Source organism: Argiope bruennichi, chromosome 4 (assembly GCF_947563725.1).
Source record: "Argiope bruennichi chromosome 4, qqArgBrue1.1, whole genome shotgun sequence".
NCBI lineage: Eukaryota > Metazoa > Arthropoda > Arachnida > Araneae > Araneidae > Argiope > Argiope bruennichi.
This window is the reverse complement of record NC_079154.1, coordinates 26194808-26215839: the sequence shown is the minus strand read 5'-3', so window position 1 is coordinate 26215839 and position 21032 is coordinate 26194808. Positions and strand designations below refer to the sequence as shown.

The window sequence follows — 21032 nt, the reverse complement described above, 5'->3', positions numbered from 1 at the left end:
AATTCTGCGTAGAACTTATCCTGCGTAGTATCCTGATACAACCACTTTTCGACAATTATATCTCACTAAGGAGTGGGGCTCAGAAGGATGTGCTCATTTCCAAAATTTACTTTATTGTTAACTGTAAACATTTCCTCCTTTCATCTTTCCTCTCACCCCTATTTTGTCGAATTAAACACATCCTAACGCATGCGCAAAAGCACAGAGAATTTTAGAATCCGTTGTCAAAGAATAGTGAAGGAATAGACATTGGTTGAATAAAAGAAATAGTTCAAAATTTCGCCACCAGGGAGTGCCTTTTTTTAATGAATTACACATTTGCGACTCTTTTTTCATTTAGATCATCACCTTTTTATCCATCGATAATTTTTTAACAGAATAATTATAATCATTAAATTACACCTTCTCTAAAGTGAATTATAAATTTTATTTTAATTTAAACATTTAAATTTCTTGGCTTGTTCTTCGACAACAATTGAGCTCACAGCTTTCAATGGAAATGTAAGCTGAAAAAGCCAGTCATTTTGATAGTTAACACCAGAGAAAGAAAACATTAAAGTAGTGAAATGTCTTTTGATCCATGTGTACGACTTTTTAGATTTTAATCATCCATATAGTGTGTATCTTTCATAGTATGGCCGAATATGACGTCTGCATAATTAAACATAACATGATCAATTAGATCTCAAATCTAAATATTTGTTACTAAGAAATCCGGGATATGATTAACTTAAATTTTATGAATTTTAACAGTTCCTTCTGTATTTGATCATCTACCCTTCTTATATATTTCCTTGAAAATGTGTTTGGTAGAAATTTTATTTTTGACGCATTAATTGAGCTTTTTTTTTCTTAAATCGTAAATATTTTTTTAATTTAATTTCTTTTGTAGGTTACATTTTCGAAACTACGATATTCCCATTGCATTTCTAGGAAGCAAATGCAAGATAAAGTAAGAAAATTTTTGTTTTGAAAATAGTCAGATTTCAATTAGAAAGTTATTATTATGAATTAAAATACGAATTTAAAAAATATTTTATCGAAAAAATATAAACTCTATTTCTGTTTTTCTTTCGACATTCAGGTCATTTGAACAAACCATCTCAATTTCCAATTTTAAAATTAAAAGAAATCTAGCTGATTAGAAACAAACCATCTGGGCACTTTTACGAAATTCAGAGCCTAGTAGTATACTTCAAATCACAACAACATTATGATGATATCTTCACAAAATTGTCCGGTGTTTAGAAAATCGGATATTGTACGCTATCATACAATATCTTATGCTAATAGGAAAGCCAAAGATTATGTGAATTTTGGATTTATTACTAAATATTTAACGATGAGTAATTTTCGTACAAAATTAATTCAACTGTATTCCTTTACGTTACAGACAGCTTATAACACAATTTGGAAAAATGAAGCATTAGATTATTCCTTAATAATAATTTCCAGAAATAATGAAGTACAAAATATGTATTCTGAAGGACCAAAGTAACAGGAATACACATTTATGCAATTTTAATCATGCTAAACGTCAGCTGGCTCTGTTTATAACAGATACTTTTCTAAACACAGATTCTACAGAAGGAATATTAGGCTTGCGAACAAAATGGCGAATCTTAATTTTCTGAAATTAGTAATATTTCGTAGCTATAAATAAAATTTCCCACTTCATACCTGGAATTTTCCACGCAAAGATACTACCATAAACCGGAGCTTAGTTGCCATTTTTTTAAGACTCGGGGCACTATTATTCAAGAAAATATAAAATATTCAGTGAAAATTGGAACCGTCTCTTTTTGTACCCATAATCGTGCTGTACAAAAAAATCCTTAATATGCCTCTTTTTCCAATAACCAGACAAACTGCGCCTTTTATAGAAATTTTGGAGCAAGGCAAAAGATTTTACATCGAATATGGTTTATTGCATCAAGTATGGTCCTAATATTTTGATCATTCAATGTAGTTTTAATTTGACGAATGTTTAGATGATTAATTAGGTACTAGATAACAATATCTAATTGATCTTTTAGAAAATATTGCTCCAAAATGTCACAGGATTCCTTCTTTTAATTATATTCCTCGCTAAGAACTCACTTAAAAATTAATTTGAATATTATCGAATTAATATATTTTTTAGATAATTCAATATATAACATTTTTTAGCTTATTGTATCTAGGGATTGCAATACCGGTATACCGGGATACCGAATACCGGTATTTTGAGCCATTTGTACAATTTTGCAATACCGGTATTCACAAGTTTAAATACCGGTTTTTCGGTATTTACTAATTTTTTTTTAAATTGTCTCTCTTATATGTTAAGGGATCACGAACATAGCAAAATAGTATACGTTTATGTTTTTGTCTTCCTAATGGGTGAAGTTAATTAGCTAATTAATGGCTTAAATCTAAATTAGCGAAACATGGATTATCCCTGAAAGAAGATATTGCATCCATAATGACTAATGGAGCAACAGTTATGAAAAAAGTTGGAAAGTTGATTGGTGCAAATCAGCAGTTGTGCTATGCACATGGAATTCAATTAGGAGTAATAGATGTATTATACCAAAAAAATAAAGAACAGAAGAATCCAAATACTGTGGATATAGAAACTTCTAATTCCTACTTTGAAGAGAGCAATAGTCAGAGTGATATCGACAATGAAGATAATGACAATGTAATTGTTGAAGAAGATATTGCTAATGAGGATGAACTATTAACCCATCAAGAATTACTTCCTATAATTTATAAAGTTCGAAAAATTGTTAAGATATTTAAACGTTCCCCTACAAAAAATGCACAGTCGCAGTTATGAAAGAACAGCACATATCACTATCTGAAGAATTATATATTACATTGAAAAATCGCACAGAAGAAAGGCATACCGAAATAGAAAATGTCTTACGGTATTTACATAATTATAATGATTTTAAAAATGAAAAAGAAGAAAAGAAAATAACCGATTCCAATCTGATTAAGTTTATAGTAAATTTTCTTAAAATTTTGTACCCACAAACCTATTCACATTCAGAAGAATTCGGTTCAGTTATCGAAGATTATGATGACACTAATGTCGATAGTGAAAAGGAATTGTCTCTTGAACAAAAATTAGAATTAGCGATAAATAAAAAAAATTCAACGAACCAAAATGCAATACAGAAATCAGCTATATCCAAAACCATCCGACGAGAAATCGATTTATTTGAAGATGAGGGATTTAGAGGTAAATACTTGGAAAAAGTATATCGCGTATTGCTAACAGTACCACCAACTAGCGTAAATGCTGAAAGAGCGTTTTCGACAGCTGGTAGTTTTTACATAAAATTACTTTTCAGGCTTAATGACAGTACAATTGATGCATTATGTTTTTTAAGATCACATTTCAAAAATTTGTAATAGTACCACAGACTGAATAGTGATATCTACACTTTTTTTGTGATTTAAATAAATAAGATGTTCCTTTACTTTTTTGTGATTCTTTATATATTATTATAATTTATAAGTTATAAATTATTTTTTGTGTTATTTACACTCTCTAATTAAAACTGGCAAATAAAACAAAGAAACGCTTGTATTTTGTTTCTTTTTCTAAAATTTCTAATACCGGTATTAAGATCTAAAAAATACCGAATACAGGTATTGAAATTTTGGTCCGGTATTGCAATCCCTAATTGTATCCAACAATCATTCATATTTATTTTTGATTTGTTTTTTATTAACTTATAATGTTTATAAGTTGGTATAGATCTATAAATTGTGTAATGCGATATGCATGATCAAGTAATTATTTAAGATGCTCGACATGCAGATTTTTGTACGTTTTGTGAATTACATGCTCACCAAGAAGGAGCGTTTTAAAGTTTAGTCTATTTGTTTGAAAACGGAATTTCTTCGTTTTACCGCAATAATTTCTAATCATATTACTATACAGAAACTATTTTTAGAATACTTCAACTTTAAATTTAAAAAAACTTTTTATTGATACCAGTGTTACTTCTCTACAATTTTTTCTCTGACTTCAATAATTTTTTCAAAATGTTTTTATGAATATTTTATAATACTTTTAATTACTTTAGGTTTCAGGTTTAATTTTCACTTACAATGCAATGGTATTAAATATATTTTTCTGCCTATTGTCGTTTCTAGAGAAAAACAAGGCAAACTTTAGAAAAAAAATATAGATGAAGAATTAAATATAGATAAATCAAATCTAAAATCCTATCACACTTTTATGTTTCAGAGTGAAAATTCAAATATCCCTAATGTTTTTGTACATGCTTATTTCGAGTTTTTATTATTATTATTTATGTCACTATATTATTTGTTCATTTTCATTGAGCTTTTTTCAGAAATCCTTTTCAAATTCTTTTTCAGATTCTATGGACCGCTTTATGGTCTCTTGCTATTATTGGATTTTCCATCATCATTGCCATATTTACCAGAATATAGATTAACTGCCAATTTAAGATATATTTTTTTTTCATAAATGTTTACAAATTTTAATAAAAAAGATATACAGTTTTGTTAAACATGTATTCAAATAAATTTTATATTGTTTTGTATATATAATTAATATCGTCGTTGAAATAAATTGTTTATTTAAATAAATCCTGCTGGAAATTAATTAATTAATTGCTTAACTTTTAATTCACACAGTGGAAAGTTGATAGTCTGAAAAAATGCTGTCATAGAACAATGTAAAAACGCACCTTAACTTTCTGCCACCTCTTATCTAAACCACTTGCTCTGGGAAGACATGTCATGCAATGTTTCTATCATAAAATCGTCAATTACTTACTGCGCACGTCAGCAGACAATTGCCACAAAAGTAAAAATAATGTTCACTATCCGTAGATTCAGATTGTTTGTTGAAACACAATTTACAGGAGCGCAGTCTGAGGTTGAAAATTAATTCATTTAGAACAGGGATGGGCAAACTAAGGCTCGCGAGCCAACTCCTACCCGCCGGATGGTTCTATCTGGCCCGCGGATATAATTTTAATTTTGCCAGTCGGAGGCAAATTAAAAGAAATATATATTTATATATTATATATTGATCTCCTTTTCTATTTTGATTAAGAATTAGTTTTTTTAATTCCTTTTTTTCAAAGGACTGATGATCTTTTTACTTTCTCTACTTTTGTTCTACAAAACATAAATCGACGGAAATAGCAAGCACAGACATCTTTCAATCGGCAAAGTGTTAAAAGAGGAAGTTCTTTGTTAGTTATAGCTGTAGATTGGTGCCAACAAGCGTATCTCTTTCTGGGCACCAGACATATGGGAATCCAATATAGGTGAATTAGACCTCAAATATGCGCATTTTAAGCTCCAGCCAGCGGCTTTTTCTTTTGGCCCGAGTTCTAATATTATTGATTGCGTATGGAAAGATTGCGGACGTACAGCATCATTGTGAATAATGGTGAAATTATTAAAAATATAGAGTAGCTAGAGCTTGTGTGGGTTATTTCTGTTTGGGTTAACCTCAAAATGGCTACTAAAAATGTAAAGTTTATTCAGAGTGCTGTGCTTTTAATGATCAATGGACCTCGAAATATTTTTTGCAGTTGTAAAAGATAAACCAGTGTGTCTCATCTGCAATGAAGCTGTAGCAATCTTCAAAGAATATAACATTTCCCATCAATTTTCATTTAAGCATAGGAATTAAATTACGAAGCAATATCCGAATATGAAAGGAAACAAAATGCAGAAACTCTTTGTAAAAAATTATCAGGCCGACAAAATTTTTTCAATAAAGGAAGCAGCAATATCCAAGTTACATTGTAGAAACAATATTGCTCCAAGTTTGTGATGTTCTATGTCCAGACAAGAAAAATAATTCTGAGACTGTAAGCTTATCTCGAAAAACGGTGACTTCTGGAATTGAAGTCATCGATAAAAATTTGACATCACAATTAGAGTCAAAGATTGGCCAGTTTAAATTTTTCTCCATAGCTATGGATGAAAGCACTGATATAAATGATACTGCTCAATTAGTATTATTTATAAGAGGTGTTGATGAGAATTTTGAAATTACCGAGGAACTGGCGTGCATGCGTTCTTAAAAGGGAACTACAAAGGGATGTCATATTTTTCGTGAATTTCAGAAAGGGCTTATAACTTTGAAAGTGTCTATAGCAAATATATGTAATATTACGAGCGATGGAGTACCAAATATGACAGGAAAAAAAATCTGGATTTCTTGGACCCTTTAATCAAAACTTTCCCGGGAACAATGTTGTTTTTCTACATTGTATTATACATAAAGATTCTCTATGTAAATCTGCATTGAATATGAAACCCGTGTTTGATGCAGTCATGAACCTTGTAAATATTATTCAATCTCGTGGGTTTACTCACAGGAAATTTCGAAATTTTCATCAGTACGTGCAATCTTATTCTAATGTATTGTATTACATGAAAGTAAGATGGCTTAGTGCAGGACGCGTTTTCGAGCGAGTTTGGCAGCTGAAAGAAGACATTGTGTCGTTCTTCCATGAGAAACAGTGTTCTGCGGAGTGCGAAATGTTAGAAAATACAGAATGGCTTTCGGACTTTGCATTTTTCATAGATCTTCTTTGTCATATGAGCAATTTTGTCAAGATGCAAGAGAAAAATCAATTTATCGATGATATCTGGGTCCAGCTCAAAGCTTTTAAACTAACACTTAAACTGTTTGCTGGGCAGCTAGTTAAGAACGATTTGTCTCATTTCCTGAGGTTAAATTCAATACCCTCAGTAAATGAAGAGAAACTTAAGAGTTACGACGATGGCCTGAAAAAGTTTCATTTTTAGTTCTAACGCAGATTTTAAGATTTCAGGGCTAAATCCTAGGGACGGGTACCGTCAAATTTGGCGCCAAACTTTAAAGATAAAATCGCCAGCGTCTCTTGAAAATCGTCATAATATTGAGAAGATTCTGAAGATTACAGCGTCCACGAGGCTTGGCGAGAAAAATTTGGCGGAAAATCGCCAAATGGTACCCGTCTCTAGAACTGTACCGATTTCAGTGCCATTCAAACAAAATTGGATCTTTTTGCCAAGCCTTTCAACGTAAATTGTGAAGCAGCGAGATCGATTTGCAGCTTGAATTAATTGAGTTGCAATCTAACAATCATTTCAAGCAGTTGTTTCTAAATACACAAAAGTTAGAGTTTTACTAATCATTATCGAAAGTAAGTTTCCCAAATTTAATATCTCAAGCCCAGAAATCAGTGCTAGGTTTGCTTCATCTTATATATGAGAACTAGTGTTTTCAACTATGAACCTTAGAAATAATTATTTCAGAAGTAGACTGACAGATGAGCACTTAGCCTCGTTCCTTAAAATCAGTGCATCTCACTTCGAACCTCAATATAAGTTACTTTTAAAAATGAAATCGCTATTTCATTCATCGCATTAATATATATTTAAACTGTAATGCTTTTATATTGTTTTTAAAATTTTAGAAAAATTTATCTTGGCCCGCGATCGAAAAAGTTTGCCCATCCCTGATTTAGAACATCTTTTTTTTTGCAATTTTTATAAGGTATTAGATATTTTGTCTGACCTCGCTGCGAGTTACAGTGGACTTTCTAGCACGCGCATCCGTGAATTTTGCTTCTACAAGAGGTTAAATTTTTTTAATGTGTTTTATAGGAAACTAGCCGCCTTTGGCGATCAATTTGTTCGCTAAAAATATCTTGACAGTTATACTATTTATTTAAAATTTCACATTGCGATTTGATAAGATTGAAAAATTTGAATTTAATGGAATCAGTATAGAATAGATTATTGAAATTGCAGATTTAAAAAAGATATATACTACGTAACAGAAACAGGTGTAAAAATTTCATTTCGAGCTTAATATCCAAATAAAGTTTCTTTTTCTAATAATTTTAGCATTGCCAAACGCAGCGATTGAAAGTTTTTGAAAAAACAGTGAACTTTATCATGACAATGAAAATATTTCTATAGATTCTGTATTAAATGAAATTTAAAAAATTTTTAAAATGAGAAAATTGTACTAAAATAAAATTAGTAGCATTAAATTTTGAAATTATAAAAGTTTCGATTTTGTGAGATAACATTTTCGAAAGATATATTCGAGAAACACCAAAAAAAGTTGCTTGTTTTTTAATTAGAACATATTATTTAATTTTGGGATTTTGAAAAATTGACAGTAGACATGTTCTCTTATTAAAGAATGCATGTATCAATTTTTATCAATATTCCACAAAAACTGTTGTTTATATAAAAAAATGCATGCAAATATAAATATATACTTATATATAAATGATCCTAGATTGGTATGCTATGTCACATCTTTGTAAATAAAATTTCATCTACTGATACATTATTCATCGCTGCCGGTTTTGTATTAATTGAAAAAAACAGACGTGCTAACAAAAGGAATAAGACATTCGACCATTTCTTTTTATACTGAATAAATATAAATCTGTTGGAAAATGTTAATTTATTTGATTAATTAATGGCAATAAATGTGTAACCAGTATATCAAGGCAATTTGCTTTTCGCATTGTTTGTTTTAAACATATAATTCGTAAAAAGGAACACATTAATTAAGAACAACAATATAATAGTCAAAAGAACTAATTTATTGGAAAAAGTATCTTCTACAAAGTGCAAATAAATTTAAAGTTGAATGTTTAAATATAAGAATAAATATAATCAAATTCAATTAACGTTTCAAAATTCTTTCATAAGCCAGATACCTTATTTACTTTTATATGTTCTGAAAGTGATTTGACGTCTTTCTTTTTATTTATAGAATGAATAAAAGCTATTAAAGTGAATACCACTAAAGCAATAAATAATTAAAACCACTATTAAATCGATTTGAACAAAATACTTTTATTTAAATCAAAAATTTCAAATCATACAATTTTAAAGTTTTTCAGCTATTGCTGGAATGCATCTGCTCTTGAACAAAAAATGCACTCATATTATTTAGGTTATAATACGATTTCTTGATTAAGTAGTAGCAGCTAGCACCATAGAATTAATTTGTCAAACTACATTCGTTTATAAAGATATGTATGGATTTAAACAATTTTATAAAAAATTTCTTGATTAAATATATCTTCGATTTTCAATTACCTCATATTTATGTTAGCAAATTTCATTAAAATGCAAAGAGAGCATTAAATATTCCCAAGTTTCAACCGAAAGGTATACATCTAAACAATAATTCAAAAATTTTTATGTTAAATAGGAAATCACGTAATTTCAGTAGGACAGTCCCCCTCCCCTTTTTACCCAGATTACTAAAACATAAAGCAAAGAACATTCAGTTCCCCTGGATTTCACGATTTGTAGATCACAACTATCAAAGGATGTTTTAGCAATTGGAAGATGCTTTTTTTAATAAATGGGTATTAAACTAAATTTCATTAACATCAGAGTCTAGCAAACATGGAAACAGCAAAGCAAAATCCCACGATCACTACAGACCAAAGTACAGTTGATACAATCTGAAATATAAAAAAATAATAATAAATAAATAAATAAATTTTTTATAAGAAAAATACATTTTTCAGAAAGTATAATTTATTTTTTCTTTGAGGAGAATAATTCTATATTAATGATCACAAGTTTTATACGAGCAATTCAAAATTGTTAAGGAAGATAGGAAATAAAAACAAATAAAAACAGCTTAAGAGATTATAACCGAAAACTCCAATTGTGTAAAATAGAGGGCGCTGCTTGTCAGCATCATACCTGGATTTCTGGGCTAGACATTTAAGTTTCCGACAGAGTATGAAAACATGCAATATTTTACAAATAATTAGATGACGTACATGTTGATAAACTGCTGTTTACAATACAAATTTTTATGAAATGCCCGGTGTATTTCGAAAATATTTCAGCATTCGTGTATCTTCGCTGTGAAAATAGAACATTGAGCTTAACCAGAATAAGTGGTATAGTATAAGTATAGTATAGTACTTTGGTATAGTATAAGTAAAGTATCTCCAAAAGGAGATACTAAATGAGTTTCCAATTATTATTGGCTAATTGTTTTTGCGTCTTCATGCAGCCCCTTGCTCATCGGGTAAAGTTCTGTCGTATATTCCTACCAAATAAAGCACCCAGGGTGGCTCGAAATGAAATTTTCTTTTATTTTGCTAATGGAAAACTTATGGTTAAATCAATTATAACAAAAAATTCATTATTACAACTAAATCGTATTTTATTATTTGTGAATATAAATTTAATTATACAACGCATGCAAAAAAAGTAAGAATGTTCTTAATTTTAGGATTCAATTGAATTCCAAAGCATTCATAAGCAAACGATTTTTAAATAAATTAATAAAGTAAGCAAAATCTATGTATCTTATGCCTTATTAAACGAATTTAAAAAAATCGTTTTTAGAACAAATAAATGTGTTGTCAAAATATTCTTAAAAAACAAAATAGAAATATCAAAATATAAAGATAAAATTATTCAAAGTGCCGCCGTTGCCTAGCAACGAAATATCTATAAATTTTCTCATTTGAAAATTGTCTGCATCGAATAGTGCAGACGACTTTCAAATGAGAAAAATACATCCAAATCTGCAATATTCAATTATTTATAGAATTTTGAAAAATTAATAAAAATTGAAGGACAATTTGCACGAAAATGAAATTAGTATATCGTGAAATTCAAAATTTTGCTTTTATTATAAAGATATAATTTTGAATTTGAAGATAGTATTAAAATTTTTCTTGCGGATTAATTGGCTGATTCAAAGGAAAAAAATAACGTTAACATTTCAGTTAATTTCTGATTGAATATTTAATAAACTTTACACTTAGAAACGTTAACAGTATTATTTGCGTTGTCTTAAATAATTAATATAGAAAGTTTAGTTGAATTCGTTCCATTTGTCTAAAAACAAATGTGAAACATAATGTAGTACTTTCAGTTTATCCTATCAGTTTGCACTGTAACTTTTTTATTGGTTTCTGCATTATTAAACAAAACTGTATCGATATTGAAATGGTAATAGAGCATAATAGCAAATTTTTTCCAGAAAAAGAAAATTAGGAAATCTAAATAAAATTAAAAAATAAAATGCACTTACTTTATCTTGTTTTTGTTTTCTTGCAAAGCATTGGGAATATGGCATTTTGGAGAAAGTGACCTAAGTGACATTAAATACCAATTTTAAAAAATATGATGAAAATAAAAATAAAAATACATATACTAAAATTGAATATCCTTTTACACAAAAATTAAATGGAGATGTATTTAGAAAAAAACTATTGACACGAATTTCAAAAATATTTAATGGTGTATACTTCAGTGCAGGTTGGTAATTACGTTGAAAAGTCGATTTTTTTAGGGAAATTATGATTTTTTCATTTAATATTCTTAATGTTTGAATAGTTTCTTAAAACTCTAGAATTCTGTTTCTAGGTCAGGTTTTAATACGTTACACTGATTTTTATGTTTACATTTATATGCGTTTTAATGATATTTTCTGAAATTCTAAACTTTGATAGGATTTTCTTACTAAAAACCTCATAAATTAAAATTTAATGATATTTTTTTTATTCAAAATTAATACAATAATTTCTCTGTATATTCTGCAGTTCCTGAATTAGAGAATAAATAATCTATTCATTTAGAAAGATTTCACAATTGTTTCAATCCTTCACAATGTGAAAAAACTGTAAATTTCGCGCTTTTGTCTGTCGACCCCAATATTTAAAGAATATATAGAAATACAGCTTTTTTTTTTGTTCAGAAACTAAATATATTTTTTAATCTATCTGCAAAATTTTAAGAAAATCATTTGATAAATCTCTAAATAAGAAGATTTTTGTTTTATACCTCTCTTCTGCAAAAGAAAAAAAAAATAATGTCCTTTTTTCGAATTTAAAAAAACTTTTGCCCCTTAACTGGTATATTTTGGCTTCATAGATATTGATTCAATCTTTTTTTAATATGAATATTCAAAAATATAACTATTTTCGAACGTTTTTTAAAAAATACATCCCGAACGTAGGCATATGTCTATAATGTTATGTTCATAAGCATTACCGTTATTGTAAGAGCAAATATTTGTTGGATCGGTTCCAATTTTAATGTTTCAATACACATTAAAAATTATGTTCTTCTTCATTTGTTTTTCTATAATTATATTTCATTATATTGAAATGTTTGAACATCTAGAACCAGATGATAAAGCATTTCTTGATATTAAAATAAAATTTCTTTGCCTAAAGGATTGGAAAGATTATAATTGTAGGGAAGGATATGAGAAAATAAAGTGGCTAATTGAGAGGAATAAAAGGAAATAAAGATTAAGAATCGCTGTCCTCGAGCAATATCGGAATCGTAGAAGTTTCGAAGCTTATATTTCTTCAAGATTATTCAATATTTATAAGTAAAAATAATACAGAATTTCATATCGGCTTAAAAAAATTTCATTCAAGTTAACTCAGTTGCTATTTTATGTACGGATTTTTTTAAAATTGGTAATCACTACAAAGTGGCAAAATTTTGGGGACGGAAAAGAGATTGACTCTTTTTTTGCTTTGCTTCAACTATAGAATGCACGAAATGAAGGTCTTTTATGAGTTCTCTGATTCAAGGCCCTTAGAAACTACGAATGGATGAATACCTCGAGGACCATCGAAAATTTTATATTTAAGTGTTTCTGTAAAATTTATTCCAGGAATTTTCTGTCATTTTAGCTAAATATGTAAAGTTAAGGTTGTACTACTATCAAGAAATTTCGTGAACTTTTTTTCTATACATCGCTTTATAAGTAGCAGAGGCAAGATGAATCTGTCAATTCACGAATGATATTCTTTTCTCCAACAACCTTGTTCTTTCTCGTAGATCTCTATTTTTTTTATCTAGTGGCTCTTTTCTAGTGGTAATTAGGCTCTTTTAGAATAATTCGAGTCTGCTTATTGACCAAGGAAAAAAATTCCAAAACTCAAAGAGGAAAGGAAAAAGCCCAAGGAAAAGTAAAAATTACTCTATTTTTTGAAATTTGGTCCTTTTCCAGAACCAAAGATAGGATTCTCTTTACTTTCTCATATATGAAATGCACAGAGAGAAAATATTGTAAACGTCGAAAAATTCGAAATTGAGATTTTGATGCTTGCACGTCAAAGCTTTCACTTACCACGTTTTATTCTTGATTTTTGGTATATCGCTCTGCTTATCTGTTGTTGCTTATGGCACTTTACAAGCCCGCTGACAGGTCTGTTAGCGATTTAAGCCGAGTGTCAGAGATTAAGCATCTTTTGTTTTTTTCAGTAGCGCTAACTGGGGCCAAGAGTACGATTCAACAATTTCAAGCCTCACATTCGTTTCACAACCCCTCTTTACAAGGGGGCACATTCACACACCTCACAGATAGAACACAGAAAAGCAACCATGCCAGATCCGGGACGCCCAAATCACGAGGAAGACGCGCTACCACTATGCCAGTACGCCAGCTCTCTGCTTATCTCCTTTATGAATACAATAATTCGAAAATGCTTTGAACTAGACGAGTGAAAATGAGTGAGTTGTCCTAACCCAAAATTTTTAGCCTTCTATCAGATTTTTAAGTATTTCCATTCGCAGGAAGTCTGTCTGAATAAAAGAGAACACTATGACTATAAACGCGGAGAAAAATAAGATTTGATAAACATTATTGGTATCTAAATCGTAAGAACGTATGAAGTTTTAAACCAAAACCGGGAACAGATCGACTTTTTGAGGATATACACATTCGCATAAATGTTATTGCGCTAACTTAAAAAAATGCAGCTATTAGATAAAAGAAATTTGATATATTATCTTATTGCTTCAATTATAATTATGTCGTCAAATTTTGGTTTGAATAAGTTGACCAAAAATAATTCATCTAAAATGCATATTCATTTCTTTGCTGTACTGCGAAAAATACGAGGGTTGGAACTTTAATAGTGGCAACTATTTATTTACGTGGAATACAAAAAGGATTCATGTCACCATGTTTTACAGTCCTTCAAAGTAGTCGCCAGCATTGTATCAAAGTGTCGCCAGTACAACCCGTTTATAACTATGTGGAAGTCGTAGAACACCTGCAGCAGCGCCTGTTCTGTTGATAGTTCGAATGGACCGGTCTACTGCTGCAAGAATCTCTGGAACAGTTTTGAAGTGAATACCACGAAGTGGCTCCTTCATCTGAGGAATTAAGTCAAGGTCACAAGGGCTTAAATCTGGGGAGTATGGTGAATAGTAAAGGTCTTCCCAGCCCTATCGATCGAGCAAATCAGTCACAGCTTGCGCTGCATGCGGCCGAGCATTGTCATGCAATTGATAAGGACGTTCTACAGAAAATGTCGCCGTTTTTTTCTCAAAGCTGGTCTGAGATGGTGCTCCAAAAATGAACAGTAGTACTGCGCATTGACGCTCTGCTGTGAGGGAACGGTATGCGTTAGGATGACATCATCACAGTCGTGCACGAGAATCAGCATAACTTTCGCATCGTTGGGGTTCTGAAGAAATTTCGAACTTTGTGGTGACGCGTAATGACGCCATTCAGTTTCAGTTTTGGCTGGTACGATGTGGCCGAAGTCTCATCCAGCGTAATGATACGGCGTAAAAAAGCCTATCCTTCACGCTCATAGCGCTCCAGGTGGGTTCGAGCAGCATCGTATCGTAGCCATTTCTGCATTTCCGTCAAATGATATGGGACCCATTGTGAAGCAATTTTTCTCATGCCCAGGCGTTCCTTCAGAATGTGCAGAACAGTCGTATGCGCAAATCCTGTCTGTCGGGCCAGCTCACGAAGGCTGTGGCATCGATCACTGTTCATTAGTGCGGCAACAGCATGCACTTCTGCTTCGCTGTCACTAGGACGACCTGGTCGATGCATGTCTGCCACATTTTGGCGTTCTTCATTGAAGGCTTTTACCCATCTTTCAACAGTTCTGTAAGGCAAAGCAGATTTCCCGCAAGCCTCTTGAAGCCCTAGATGACATTGTCGTGCTGTACGACCTATGGCACATTCAATTTCTTTCCAACTTCGTTGTTCTTGTTTCGAAAACATCCTGACAACATTTACTTTAGACCGCAAGCTAATACAAGGATCAGTTCGTCCGTGGGCGCGTGACGTAGGAAGGACGAGTTTTTTTTTTTTTTTTTTTTTCTGAAAGGTAAGGTAGGTATGTAGCTAACGTGTGGTATACGTGACATTCTTTGGTTTTATTGCGTGGCATTTTTACAGCAGTGTTGCCAGTGTTAAAATTCTAACCCCCGTAAAATGCTCCTGTGCAGAACACCTTTTCCACCTGTACAAACTTTTAAGCATACGTGGCATTCACATTCGTGTTCTAAGTCTCCAACTTTTTATGCCTATAGGGCGTATAAGGTTAACATACTTTTATTAGAGAGTATGCGAGAAAGTCTCGAGGCGACAACTCCCATTTATTATACATTTTTTCTATTTTTATACATATTTCTATTTTTACATAACATATTCCTTTACACGACATAGACAAGTGTTACTATTGCCGCATTGAAAATAGACAGTGGAATCTCCATGGCCGAATGGTCATAGCACTGGTCTCATAATCAAGAGATCGTAAGAGAATCCCATCAGAGACAATGCGATTCACAGTTTGTGTAAATATTTAGTTCCTTGATTTTATGTTTTCCTTTATTTCATGTTCCAGGAGAGTCTGGACATTTCTTTAGTTTACCAGATAAGTGTTCTGGACTTTTATTACTGTCTCCAGAAAAGTATTCTGGAACTTTCCCTGCTAGTATAAAAGCAGAAGATCTGTCAGTCACTGTGTTCTGAGTTCAGAGTGGAGTTAATAAATTAGTTTAGTTCTACTTCTTGTGTGTGTCATTGCATTCCACACTAAAGAACCTACGTGACAATATTCTTTCCTTGAGATTCATCTGTACGAGTGATAAACTGTTTTTTTCCACCAAGTTTTAAACAATTCAGAATTTAACTGTATTGAAAAAGAAGAACTTATAAAGAAAAATTATTTTTTATATTCGAAACCAGCTCATAAAATATAGCTAAAATATTTTTTAAAAAAAAATCCTGTCAAAATCATTGCTAGTTTTGTTGTTGTTGAAGCTTGTAATCAGCATAAATAGCATTGTATAAAGAAATTTTATTAAAAAACTACATTTGATTAATAAAATTAAGAAAATATCGTTAATATTTACCTCAGTGCTGAGGACGATCCAGGAACGTGGGAAAATTGTATTAAGAAGATTGTCAAGCTTGGACAGAAATAAAAATTTCTTCGATGTATGGAGCTTCATCTTTAAAATTAAAAAGCAAAAAAAAAAAAAAAAAGAAAGAAAGAATTTCATTAAAATTTATATTTAAAAAAATAACTTCTTCCATCTAAATAATTATAATTATATTTACCACATTGAAAGTAGCTTTTGCGAGATCGCATATGATCTCAGCATCTTTTTGCCTGCGTCTCGTATATTCCGGTAATACTTTCTCTGAAAATATTTGGTATTAGAATATGTTTCATAAAAGCATTTTCCGTGAAAATAATAAAGCATTTTGAGTAACAAAGAAAACTTACTCAAGTCATAGTTGTAAGTGCTGAGCAATTCAGAAAGAATTTCACAGTCTTCAAAGCCCTGTAAAATATTTAAAAAGATTAATAATTTTGGTATGCATTTTGCTAATAAGAAAGAGAATGGTGATATTCTTTTAAATGGAAAGAATTTTACTCTTACATATGCATATTGTATGAAAATTGGTAAAAAAGACAGACTATTCAAAAGTTTGTAGTTCCAAAATCAACATAATCAAATCGGGAAAGAGATTGAAGATTTCAACGGTATTTCCCACTCTGCAAATACCGTTATTTATTTACAAACTTTTGATTAATTGGCACTAATAGAGCTAAGCTATTTCTCTTAAATTTTATAATCAGATTTCCGAGTGGCAGAAGTTTTGGAATTTTGGTCACTAGTATATGTATACCTTGTATGGCAATGTAATAATAAAAACTAATTTTTGGATTTACTTATCTTTAGATAGTTGAGTTAACTAAATCCCTTTTGTATTAATGAGTGCAGTTCGGAGTACAAAGAATTTAATTTCACCCCAAGCAGATATCTATATTTTTCCAATAAGACGTTAAAGCAGCATAAATTAAATTAGGAATTTCGAAATCTTTAAAAAATGTGACACGGTTTTTAGGAACTAAATTTCACTTATTCCTCGGAACAACGAAGCTGTTTTTAAAACGAACAACACATTTTTTTCCGAAAGAAATTTTATGAATAAAAAAAACACTTATTATTAAATATAAACATTTATTATAAAATAAAAATATCTATTATTAAATAAATTAATTTTAAATATACTAGTGAATTCTTTTTATACCAAAGATAATAAACCACTTCGAAATTAAAATACACTTAAACTAAGCTGAATGCCCATAGCGGAAATCATATCTGCTTAAGAGAGCAGTGTTTCAGCTGACACGAATCCCTTGTTCGCCTATTGCGCATCTTTTGTCGCGTTGCTACTGTGTGCTTCATGAAATTTTAAACATACATCACATTTTTGTAAATTGTGAGAAAATGCATATACATTCAATATCTTTTCGCTACTTATCAAAAATTGACTTGCAAACTCACTAGTATTTGCACCCCATAATTTGGGAATTTCTGCTAAATAATAGTTTTAATTAAATAAAGTTTTTTAATATATCCTTTTATTAGATGGCTAATCTAAGTTTTAATTTCCTTTTCTTGCAATCCATTACATTTCAAACTAATTACCAGATGACACTACTGAAATAGAATACAAATTGAAATTAATTGATTAAATAATATTTAAGTTCCGAAAATACTGAGGCAAAGCATCTCATCAAAACTAACTATGAGAACAAAATTCTTAACTTCTAACACCTCAGGGAAATAGAAATAAATGAATTAAAAATCTCATCTTCAAACATGATATTAATCAAATCCAATACAAGTTTTAACAATAAAGCCATCATTTGAAGTCATCTTATATCAAATTAAATATTTCATTTTAAATAAAAGGCATCGAAAATTTGTAAGACAAATATTTCTTGCTTGTTGTTGCCACGGACAAGCTCGCTGTTCGAAGACAGCCGATTTAAGTCGAATGGGGAGCGCCTCTTGTTTTTATCATAGAGCCAACTAGGGCCAAGAGTACGACTTAACTACACACACGTCACAACCCTTTTTACGGGGTGGACTTCATTCATACATTTCATTCACTCATCCACAGATCGTAATTTAGACCTGAATCAGAGAACGATCACCCCTGATTCAGTACCCCCAGTAGTATTACTCTCGACATGGAGGACTTCGTGACCACGACAGATTTATACGTGCGCCAGCCACCAAACACGCAGGGAATCTTCGGCCGGCGGGTTTTGAACTCGCAACCAAAGGCGACGCGAATCCAACGCTCTACCAGCCAGGCTATCCCGGCCCTATGTTTTGCTTATTTAGCATTTTTAAGATAATCATATACCTAAAAACCTCTTATTTTAAAATATTAAGATAGTATTTTTCAGACTATGCATGAAGAATTATGAATTAAAATATTTAAAAAAAACAATGTATTAAACCTTTTATTAGTTTTTCTGTCATTATGATTCCTTAAATACATGCTAAATAGGCAAATGATCTGTGCAAGACATTTTGCGATCATATATTATATAGTTTTTGAAAACCATATAATTTTTTTTAGCATTCGCAGACTACCAACATTGTGCAGACTCTTCTTTTCGAAAACTCTACAGGATGACAAGGAGGCAAATAATCTTATTATAAATAGAATAATGTTTATTAAGTTAATTAAATATAAAGTAAGAAGTTTAGGTAACTAATTAGGTAATCTTATTAACTATAGAAGTTTAATTAAATATAAAGTAAGAAGTTTAGTTTTTAAGAAGTAAGGATCAAGTGTAATGAACAAGTTAGTAAAAGATGATATTTCTCAAGCCATTATTTCGTTAAAAAAAAGTCATTAATAACTATTTAAGACGTAGCGAATTGATTTTAATTAATATTATTTTATTATAGGAAGTTATGCAAATAAGAACAAAATAATTTTCAAATTAAAAAAAAGATTATATAGCGTGCCCAAATGAAAGAGGGACTTCAATTTTTGCGACATCATCCTCGTACTTTAAAATTTTCTGATCGATCACTGTGTTTGTCATCAGAAATTCGTTATAAAATTCTTAGAAGCGGTTTCTTGTTGAATGAAATGAAAATGGCAAAAACAGTTACCACTTTCTAATGGAAACCTCCCAACAGGCACTGCGTGTAAAATTTCAGTTTTTGTTTACATAAGTTGTAAATGAAATCAATATTTGAAGTCAAATGAAGAATGTGATGAGACTATCCAAATGCCACGCAGTGCAGTTTTCTAGTGCTATACAATGATTTTAATAATAAATATATGAGCTCAACAGACACGAATAGGTCAATCAGTTTTAATTACGAATATAGAAATCACTGTGATATATTTTTAAAAAATTGCACTTCGTTATATGCCCTCAGTTTCGTGCACATTTTACATTTGACTACAAACACCTGACTATTTCTGCCAACAAAAACTATTACACGGTAACCCTGTTAGAGGAAAACGAAATCTTGATGATATTTTTTCCAATTCTTCAGTTTTCTTCAATGAATGCTGTCACTAATTGTATAATGCCAGATTCCTCTTAATCAGCACAGGCATTACCTTGAAAAATCTTGAAATTTTATCCCGTTTAGTAATATTACTATCAGACGAAGACATATGAAGCTTACACAAAACAGAATTTGTAGTAAACATTAGCACACAAGCAGAAATCTGTAGTAAATAATCCTAGCAGCATAAAGTGCTCAGAGAGAACTCGCAGATCAATACTCCAAAGAGAGAATTCGCTCAACTACTTTTTGAGCTCTACCAACCTGCCAACTACTTACTCCATCTCTTGAGGGTTTTATAGCCTTCGCGTTGGGCCATCGAATGATCTGTAACAAATTCAGGAACTCAATTCCTGATGGAGTTATTAAAAGATTCTCGAATATTCTGGATCCTTCATTTTCTAGAAAATTAATCCCCGAGTTTGTCGGCAAAGCTGAGTACAATGGTGTAGCGAAAATTGTTCCATTCGACTAAGCACATCATAGCACAGTCGGCTCAACCAAGCACCTCATAGCTGAACGGGAGGTTGCGGGTTCGAACACAAGCGAGGCAAATTAAGGGAAAAAAAATCGATTTTTAATTTCAATTTGCTTTATGTCAAAGCTATGTTAATTTTATGCAAATCTATGTTATTTATTTAAATTTAAATTCCCAATTTTCTGCGAGACTTCAAAGTCTGTAATGTTCCTTAAATGTATATAAGTAGTTTCTCAATCAGTTAGATTTTGTAATAAAATCTTGAGTGCGCACATTTTCATTGGCCTTACTACATTCACCTCATCTACGCGGCAATAGACCTGGGCATGTTATACAATTTTGACCTAAAGAGTTATACAACATTGAATACCATTATTTTAGAGAATTTCAATGGTTTCTTCGAGAAAGAATCGTCAGTCAACATACAGCAATGCATATGGATGGCCACGATTAGAATAGGCAATCTGTAAATCATTTATTAAATTCCATAGCTTTCTTTCAGTTTTCAAGAAAGCTTCTTAAGCCTCTGGAAATTTCCAAAACTTTCCAGAAGTTTCTATGACTTTGAGAATTTTTCCAGTTTTTTTTAAAACATGCTTTCTTGATTTTCTAAAATTATTTATCATCTTGAGAGATTGATTGAAAATCTTGTACCATAATCTTCTTTCTTAGAGTAAAAAATATCAGTAAAATTTGATTGTAAATGCTGCATTTTTCAAGTGCATTTCAAAGACATACCTTGCCTAAAAGGGAGAAATTAGTTGAATTTACTTTTAAGTAGTTTTAATAAATCTTGAGAAATATATTTGCAGTATTTCATCAGAATCACATCAGCCGTTTGGATACTGGAACAAAGATTTACGCGAACTTTTAAAAATATTGAGTGTAATAAATG

The 21032-nt window shown here is 30.8% G+C and overlaps 2 protein-coding genes across 4 annotated transcripts in view; one reads left to right on the top strand and one right to left on the bottom strand.

Moving 5' to 3' along the window:
- The window catches only part of LOC129965725 (kynurenine 3-monooxygenase-like), a 41942-nt gene extending 37332 nt beyond the window's left edge, over nucleotides 1-4610 (top strand). For all 3 annotated transcript variants that reach the window (XM_056079847.1, XM_056079848.1, XM_056079850.1), the window contains exons 13-14: nucleotides 893-952; nucleotides 4381-4610. In XM_056079847.1, the coding sequence (XP_055935822.1) occupies nucleotides 893-952; nucleotides 4381-4455 (135 nt within the window). In that variant the 3' untranslated portion in view covers nucleotides 4456-4610. The remainder of the gene's footprint in view (nucleotides 1-892; nucleotides 953-4380) is intronic.
- A 4229-nt stretch (nucleotides 4611-8839) lies between these two features.
- Nucleotides 8840-21032, bottom strand: part of LOC129966778 (kynurenine 3-monooxygenase-like) — a 35233-nt gene continuing 23040 nt past the window's right edge. Inside the window, exons 10-14 of the mRNA XM_056081340.1 lie at nucleotides 16548-16605; nucleotides 16379-16461; nucleotides 16171-16269; nucleotides 11078-11137; nucleotides 8840-9479 (exon numbers count right to left, since the gene is read on the bottom strand). Of these exons, the coding sequence (XP_055937315.1) occupies nucleotides 9405-9479; nucleotides 11078-11137; nucleotides 16171-16269; nucleotides 16379-16461; nucleotides 16548-16605 (375 nt within the window). The 3' untranslated portion in view covers nucleotides 8840-9404. The remainder of the gene's footprint in view (nucleotides 9480-11077; nucleotides 11138-16170; nucleotides 16270-16378; nucleotides 16462-16547; nucleotides 16606-21032) is intronic.